Source organism: Camelina sativa, chromosome 12, assembly GCF_000633955.1.
Source record: "Camelina sativa cultivar DH55 chromosome 12, Cs, whole genome shotgun sequence".
Taxonomy (NCBI): domain Eukaryota; kingdom Viridiplantae; phylum Streptophyta; class Magnoliopsida; order Brassicales; family Brassicaceae; genus Camelina; species Camelina sativa.
The window spans coordinates 13126286-13135346 of NC_025696.1; the positions used below are offsets into that span (position 1 = coordinate 13126286).

At 37.8% G+C, this 9061-nt stretch overlaps 1 protein-coding gene across 1 annotated transcript in view; it reads right to left on the bottom strand.

Annotated features, from left to right (window-relative positions):
• The window catches only part of LOC104731546 (uncharacterized protein At4g15970-like), a 14607-nt gene that overhangs the window by 1650 nt on the left and 3896 nt on the right, over positions 1-9061 (bottom strand). Inside the window, exon 3 of the mRNA XM_019233546.1 lies at positions 4-422. Coding sequence (XP_019089091.1) covers positions 4-422 — 419 coding nt within the window. The remainder of the gene's footprint in view (positions 1-3; positions 423-9061) is intronic.

Sequence of the window (9061 nt, forward strand, 5' to 3'; positions counted from 1 at the left end):
GACAAATACTTTCTCCAGTCATCAAGAACGAGATTAAGATCATGAAGCTTCTTCTCTAATCCAATACAACAATTAGCATGCATTGTACACACCAAGTTTATGTCTCTGCTCGTCTGACAAAACCCACCAAAGTAAACCGTATCAAAGAATCTCATTTGGATTCCAATCTCCGAGACTAAGGCCTTGTGTTTGATTTTGTTGAACACATCTTGGTCATGTAACTTTGGATAATCTAGACGTGATTTGTACCAAAACTTGTAGAACTCGATGCTTCTGTGGTTTGATTTCACGTAAGTGAAGCCTCCATTTACCCAATTGTCTGAGTCATTAGGATCACCGAAGAATCGATCACAAGCCATTTGGAAATCTCCATCTGGATATAGCCGAGGAAATGGATTTCGAAGCCACATTATATCTGCATCCTAAAAAAAAAATAGGTTTAAATAAATAACATGCCGAGATATATACACCATTTTATAAATAAATAAATAGATATATACACCAAGCCGAAGAATATGCTACTATATTTAATGTTAATTTATTTATTTATAAAAATGATGTTTGGTACCCAATAAATGCCAATAATTCCAGAATAATTCTTATGACATGTGAAAGTTAGGCGTTGTTACCATTTAAGACATTTATACCAAAATTACAGTCGAAATGGAAAATTTTAAACTTTAGTCCATTAATTAGCATGGTGAGCATTTCAATTAAGGGACCACCATGGGTTGGTTTGGTGCATGAATACAAAGTTAGTTGTGAATCTTGTGATATTCTCTAAAGAAGTTTTTTTTGTCCTTTTTCTGTTTAGTGTAACTGGGCCTTGTTCGATTTATTATATGTAAATATGAAGAAAATAATTTGGCTTTAAATACATATTTACATAAATGTACTCATCTTCTAAGCATCATAGATAATTAAATTTCTTGATCAAAGATTGTTTCAAGGGATTGCTAAGAAATTAAAGTAAGGAAATTGAAATGGATGATGAAGATGAGTACCGTAAAGATGAAGTTATATCCCATTTCTAGCACTTGTGTGAGAAGCTCGATTCTTCGCCACATCATTTTGAGGTAGTCAGGAGTAGCAAAGAGTTTTTCACCGGAGAAATCAGTCCCTTTGGTTTCTAAATAGTAGCAATTAGGGTGAAGTTGTGAACAGCGATCAAATGCCTTGGAATCCAAGCAAACCACAACCACATGTTGAAGTAGCTTCTGTGTTCCTTGTCCGATATGAAAACTCTCAAGAAATAGATCGAACAGAGAGTTCGGCTCTGCCCATGCTTGGTTCAACGTAGTTACAATAACTGTTCGATTCTCAGTCGACGCATTCTCTAGAACTTCCCTAAAACTGATCGATTTCGTTCTCTGAAAGAAGCCAGAAACAAGTTTCTGAGTTAAAGACTAGTAAAAAAAGAGATCAAACCCATTCCAAACAGAACATGGATTGAGACAAATACATATCAATGTATAGTGGTAACTAATAATAAACTCACTGTTTGTGGAGAAGACGAAGAGGTGTGATCAAGCAAAGGACGAGGAGAGCTGAGATTGTCAACACCGAGCTCGTGATGAATAGGATAAGCTGTTTTGTAGATGAGAAGAGATGAGGCCGCTAAACCTAGAAACAAGAACAGGATTCTCTTCACTTCTTTTTGTCCGATCGCAGATCCAAAATCAAGAAAACTTGAAGGGGAAGAAGAGTTCATGTGTTCTTGAGGGGATTCAAAGCGTTTCTCTCGTTTGTCTTTGTTCTTTTTCTCTGTTTTTTTTTTTGTCGGTTCTTATAATTAAGTACATAGGGTCAAGGCAAACGTCATCTGTCATCACTGGCAGTTTTGTAAGGTCGTTGTTCTTATTTGCATTATTTATTTATTTGTAGCAAAGATATTTTGTGAATGAATTATTTACCAACTCACTTTCCAATTCTTGTTTTTATTAGAGAGAGTAGAGAAAATTAAGAGCACACACCAATTCCGAATTACCCGATACCCGAATGCCCACCACTTTATTATAAACTCAACTGGTTTATAAATAGATAGAAGGGGTAGAATAATGTGCCATTCGGAGTACTAAAACTGTGAATATTAGCCTATTATATATAGGTAGTAGTAGTAGTACTAGGCTACTAGCTTACTCAGAAGAATTTTTTGTTTTTGACGATTCCACCATGTATAATATCCATAAATTAGTTCTACACAATTCACTTCGAATACATGATACAATATTCTATATTTTGAGATATACAGTAACCACTATTTTTGAGATATACATGATACAATAGTCTTCATAACCCGAATTAAATCTTTATTCAACCACTATTTTTTTTTTTATCCTAATTGAATGCCTATTAGTAATTTTTATTTTTGGGCAGAATGCCAATTAGTAATTGTTTAACTAGTTCTTCCATTAAGTGGCTGCCGTTGGCTTTTATTTAGTAATTGTACAACACCAAGTGGCATTCTGGTAATTGTACAACACCAAGTGGCTTTTTATTCTGTTTCGATCACGCTCACGTTATTTCCGGTTACTCGTGGCTGCCGTTGTACTTTATTTTCTCCCCTTAAGTGAATGAGTCAATTAATTAATTCTGTGGTTAATGACTTAGACTAGGAAGCGTCAAATTTCTAGATGCATCACCAATGGTCCAATCCAATGGAGTATTAATTGTCGGCTAATATATAGTATTAATTAATCAATTACTGATAAGACTAAGTCTATTCGAATACCGTTTACCAAAAGGAAAAGGACTAGTCTAAATAAAACTGTGTACGATGAAAACATTTTGATTTTTATCAGAAGTTTTTTTTTTTTCTCTTTTTGATAAACGCAATCGGCTGATCCGGTCAGATTTGGGGAGAACGCACCTGATAGCACCATGGGGGGAAATGATTTTTATCGGAAAGTTAGGTTTGAGCTTTCATTTATGACATTGTGTACGTATGCATAATTGGCTGAAACTCTTCAACCTTCATCAAGTGGTTTTAGATTATAGCTTGAGTTAAATCGTGCCATCGCATGGTGTACATATATATCTCGGCAATTATATAACGAAAAACAGGTATTCTCTGTTTCGGGTTAAGAGTTTGTCCTGTCATCATCAGAATCCTTTTTTTGTTTTTGTTTTGCTCCCTTTCTTCTTGGTTGCACCGTAGCTTTCACATTATTACTCTATTAATACTGTAGTCTACGACATGCTAAAAGGGATTTTCTTTGGTCTGTCATGTAGTATATTTTTATTTTATACGAATTTAGTGATTTATTTTGTTTAATAAAAGGGACAATTCAGTTGGACAGTTGTCTGGCTTATATTGACCGTACCTTGTTCGGCAAATTTCAACAACTTGGTTCTGTTACAATAATTAACTACAATGCGAACATGTCACCACTTTCATTGAAAAAAAAAGCATTACATTATTTTTTTTAATGATAAGTTTATATCTTTGATACTTTCAAATAAAATAAAAATAAAAATAAAAAAGCGTACAATCTCAGCTCAGAACTAGATTAGGAAACAATAACCGAGTTCAATAATATCAACGAAACTATCTTAACGTATGAACTAGTTTCATATATCTACTACTCTTACATCCTTCAATAACCACACCTAGGCGGAATATTCCATTTGGTCTCGGATACGGTCGTGTTTAGTGACATATATCGTTTCCAGTCTTCAAGAGCTGCCTTAAGATTATTCACTTTGTTGTCCAAACCAATACAACAATTAGCATGCATGATGTTTGATATATCATGGTTTTTAGGTGTTTTTAGCCATGATATAAGTCTTAATTATATAGTCTTTTTGGTGTTTTTAGAGTCTTTTGAGTCTTTATAGGATTTAACATGGATGGGAGCATAATGGAGCTAAATTGGAGGATTTGGAGCTTAATCAAGCATTGAGGCTGAGTTACAAAGTTGGGAGACGAAATTGAGAGAGTGCATCGATCGACACATTGATAGCATCGATCGATGCTAGGCCAAATACGAAATTGGAAGTTTTCCCACAAGTTTTGAAGATTTACAAATCTGCCCCAAAGTTTTCCATATTTGCATCATTGGTCCCTGGACGTGTTTAGGAGTATAAATAGGATTTTTATGGTCATTGTTTAGACCTAAGCTTTATTTTTCCCTGCAACTTTTGAGAGCAAAACCCTGTGAGATTTTAGAGAGCTTTTGGAGAGAAGAATCAAGACTCCTTCAGAGAAGATTCAGAACTCCTTTACTTCTTCTTTAATCTCTTTCTTAATGCAATTTATTCAGAAGATGTTTTGTGTTTCATTGATTATGTCTGAGTAGATCTGCTTGTTAGGTTTAGGGTTTCTCATTAGGGATTTCATGGATTATTAGATCTGTTATTATTTAGGATTCATTATCTTTCTTGTTCTTCACCATAGGTTGTTTTTAATGCTAGATCTTTGATTAGTCATCTGGATTTAGATCTTAGGATTATTGATTGATATGAGAATATAATTGATTTTCCTGATAAAACCTTTGGTGAGCAAAATTACTTTTTGCAAAGAGATTTGAATTAGTGATTTTGTGAACTTATCTAAACTTGATTTTATTGCTGGTTTTTAACTTGAATTTTGCAAAGAGATTTGGATTTTCTGGTTTTAAAACTTAGATAATATTTGCAGTGAGAACTGATTTATTTTACAATTGTGTTTAGAGTTCAAGAACGGTGCTTAATTGTTGAATCCTGCTTGCTTAATTAATTGATCTGATTTTCCATGATTTCCTGAGAATTTCCCTAAGCCTAGCGTTTATTCCTATTGATTTACAACTCTTTTATTTTCTGTTTTTGCATTGCTATTTAAATTACAATTTTGGTTTAGCATAATTAAAAGATTATTAAATCTATTGTGTGAATCTAGAGTTCTTGTGGATTCGATCCCTAAGTACTACAATTGATCTCTTAATTTGAGAGAGTAGCTCAGGGTTAAATTTGAGCATATCAAATTTTGGCGCCGTTGCCGGGGACTCTTTTGATTCACCATTAGATTAAAGTCTTTGATTTTGTCTAAATTTTTCTTTTTCTATTTTACTCACACGCTTTTGTTTCTTTTCTCTTGTGTGTTTCAGGTACATGCCTAAGCCTAGCACCAGGAAAAATCCTACTGGTCCGGTTGTTAAGCTTACAAACCAAGAGTTAGGACAACTAGAGCGTGAAAACACAAAAGCAGCCAAATCAGCGAAGATGGCCAATATAATCATATTGAGACCTGATGAGGCTGGGGTTTTGAAGGATCAAGAGGGTAATGTGTACAACGAGCAAGGCCAGAAACTTGATGCTGAAGGACGGGTTATTCAGGAAGAACTCGTCGTGGCCGATGGGAATGCAGATGGCGTCGATCGATGCAACGTCGGCATCGATCGACGCAACTAGGACGGCATCGATCGATGCAATGCTGGCATCGGTCGACGCAATGCCGGAGCCGGTGCGAATGGTGCAGATTTGGGTGGCAATGACCAGCAGATTGTTCAGCCTAGACGGGACAACAATGAAGAGCTTGTCAAGACTCTTGCGGACTTCAACAGACCAGACTTATTCTATGAGAACCGTTCCGCAATTGTCCCTCCTCCATTCCCAAGGAATGACTTTGAGCTGAAGCCTGCCTACTTCGCTCTTGTTGGACAAAGGCCATTCCAGAACCTGCCAAATGAGAAGCCTCTAGATCACATTGAACACTTTGAGGACATTGTTACTAGCATCAAGGCTAATGGAGTCACTGAAGACTACCTCTACTGCAAGCTTTTCCCCTACTCTCTTGCTGGGGAAGCTTCTCATTGGCTAAGGCAGCTCAAACCAGGATCTCTGACAACCTGGCATGACATCAAGGTGGCATTCTTGAACTACTTCTATGATGATGCGATGTCTGATGAGCTGAGGATCAAGCTTTCTACCTTTAGACAAGGACCAACTGAATCTTACAAAGCTGCTTGGGTAAGATTCAAAGCATACCAGAGGGACTGTCCACATCATGGATTTTCAGAGGTGCAATTGATCAGTATCTTCTTTAGCGGGATTGACTGGAGGTATCAGATGGCTTTGGATGCTGCTAGTGATGGGAACTTCAAGACAAGGTACCCAGATGATGCTGAGAAGTTGATAGAAAGGCTAGCATCAAGCAACAGTACCAAGAATGCAGACTTAGAGCGGAAAAGAGCACATGAAGGCAATGGTTCAAATCAGTTTGCTGCAGTGAATGCTAAGTTGGATACAGTGCATAATCTTCTTGTGGGAAAGAAGTCTGTCCATTTTGCTGAAGATGTTGAGACTTTTGAGCCAAAGCCAGAGATTACAGAAGATGTCAACTATGTATATGGAGCTGGCTATCAAAATCAGAGATTTGGTCAGAAGAATTCCTTCACAGGAAATCCAAGCAGCAACTTCACAAGGAACTATGGTTCTTCATCTTACCAACCCCTCCCTCCACCCAGTTCAGAGAGCAAGATGGAATCAATGATTGGCCAAATTTTGGAAGGTCAACAGAAGTTAACGGTGGACTTCAATGGGAAGATTGATTCTGTATACACTGAGCTGACTGGGAAGTTTGATGCATTAAATACTCATGTCAAGAAGCTGGAGAATCAAGTGATTCAGAATGCTGGGTCTGTTAAAAGACAAGAGGAACTTCTTAATAGAAGAACTGAGAACCCCCACCATGCTTGTAATGCGATTTTGGTGAAGGAAGAGGATGAAGATACGACAGTCGGTCCAGCATCGATCGACACTACTCAAGCGCATCGATCGATGCAATCATCACCAAGTGTCGATCGATGCAATGTCAGCATTGATCGACACACCCCACAGACAACTACGGTTTCTGTTCCAGTTCAACCATCCGATTCACAACAAGCCTACAAGCCTAAGGTTCCTTTTCCTAAGCCTAGGAGGTCTAAGCAGGAGATTGAAGAAGCTAGATGCAAAGCTATGATGGACAAGGTAATGATTGAGATGCCTTTGATTGATGCTGTCAAGTTTTCTCCTAGTATTAAGAGATATGTGAAGAGAATGGTCACCAATGGTTTGAGTCATGAGGAAGGAGCACTGCTTACAAAGGATGTCAGTTCAATTCTGTTGAAGCAGCCTCTACAGAGGAAGAAGGATAAGAAGCAGGAGGTGGTTGTCTCTAAGGAAGTAAGTGCAGTAATTCAGAGTAGGATTGCAGAGAAGTTACCAGATCCTGGAAGCTTTGTACTTGACTGCTCTATCTCCACAGGAAGGTTTCCTCACTCTCTTTGTGATCTTGGTTCTAGTATTAACTTGATGCCACATTCTGTTGCTGTGAGACTTGGGATGACGGATTTTAAGCCAACTAAGATCTCTCTTATCTTAGCTGATCGATCTAGAAGGATTCCTGAAGGTGTCTTAGAGGATATTCCGATCAGGATTGGAGATTGCATGATTCCCACTGACTTTGTGGTACTGAAATATGACCAAGAGCCTAATGATCCTCTCATTTTAGGACGCTCTTTCTTGGCTTCAGCTGGTGCCATCATTGATGTGAAGAAGGGACACATATCTCTGAATGTAGAAGATTTGGTCATGAACTTTGAGATGGACAAGCTGAGAAGGGTTCCCACTATTGATGGTCAGACATTTTCTGTGGAGGTTGTTTCTGATGACAATCTGATCATAGAGCTTCAAGAAGACATTACTGCTGGGTATGTCAAAGAGTTGGAGCCTGTAGAGGAAGTGAGTAAACAAGCTGCTAAGCTTGAAGATTGGAGTGGAGATCATCTAATCAGTACTAGAGATCATGATGAGGTTCTAATGCATGACAAGTCTCTGGAAGATGATGTTTTTGTGATGGAAACACGAATTGCTGAGGAAAGCTGCAAAAACGTTGAAGAAACACGAGTTCAGAGACTTGCATTGATCGATGCAGCTGTTGCATCAATCGACACTCCTTCCAGAGACGGCTCGGACTTGTCCACAACCACAGATTCTCGCGTTGGATCCTTAGCTGCAAGTCCTAGACCAGTTGTAAAGCTGAAATCTCACTATTCCACAGTTCAGAAGCCACAGGTAAGGCCAAGGTATGCATCTTCTTCACCCAAACCTTCTCCTATCATCAATAAGAATTTCAAAGGTACAAAAACTGTTGTGCAGTTAACCAAGCCGCGAGATTATCGCAGTGTGCTTGTTTCTTCTGTTGATGATTTTCCAGGACTTAAAAGAAAGCCACCCATCCCTCAGTCCCGTCCTGGTCCTGCTCCTCACATCCTTGTCAAACCTCATGCAGCTAAAGCCTACACACCACCTTGGAGGAAGTGGACATCCTCTCAGAAGCATTCACTGCCATGTTCCGATCCACCGGATGCCTGAGATCCGACACAGTCAAGCTAATGACTGAAAACAAGCGCTTAGTGGGAGGCAACCCACTGGTAGGTTTTTCTTTTTCATTTTTCTTTTGATTTTCATTTATTTTTTATTTTATTCGCCAATCTCATACTTGATAGCATTGGGGACAGTGTTGTTTAAGTCTGGGGGAGGCAGTTACTAACTACGTTTTTGTTTTTGAGAGTCAGTCGAAAAAAAAAAAATTGTTTTATTGAGTCAAAATTTTGTTGGGAACTATGACTTTTCTTTTTAGTGTACTGCTTTGGTTGATTTATGCTGTAGATTGAATCCACAAATCCGACTAATGAAAAATCCAATGGCTGACCAGTGAACCAGAGACATCCAAATTTCCAACAGAATCCATAAAAGCTTGAGGTAACTTCTGTACTTTTCTTTTTACCTCATCAAGGAGATTGATTTTCATAGAGCTTGACTCCTTGTTCATACCTGACAAGTAAGACTTCAGAAAGAAAATGGTATCCCTCTCCCTTATTTAAGTTTAAAAGATTTTTCCTGAGAGCTTTTTAAAAAAAAAAGAGAATAAAAGATGAGATGATTTTGATCAGTTTAGAGAGGTAGGTAAATTACCTGTGACCTCATTATTCTACTCTTAAGTCAAATGATCATATAAAGCTTGGAAGCGAGGGGTAGGTAAATTACCGATGACCCCATTATTCGCCTACAACTTTGAGAAAAGAAAAAAGAAAGAAAA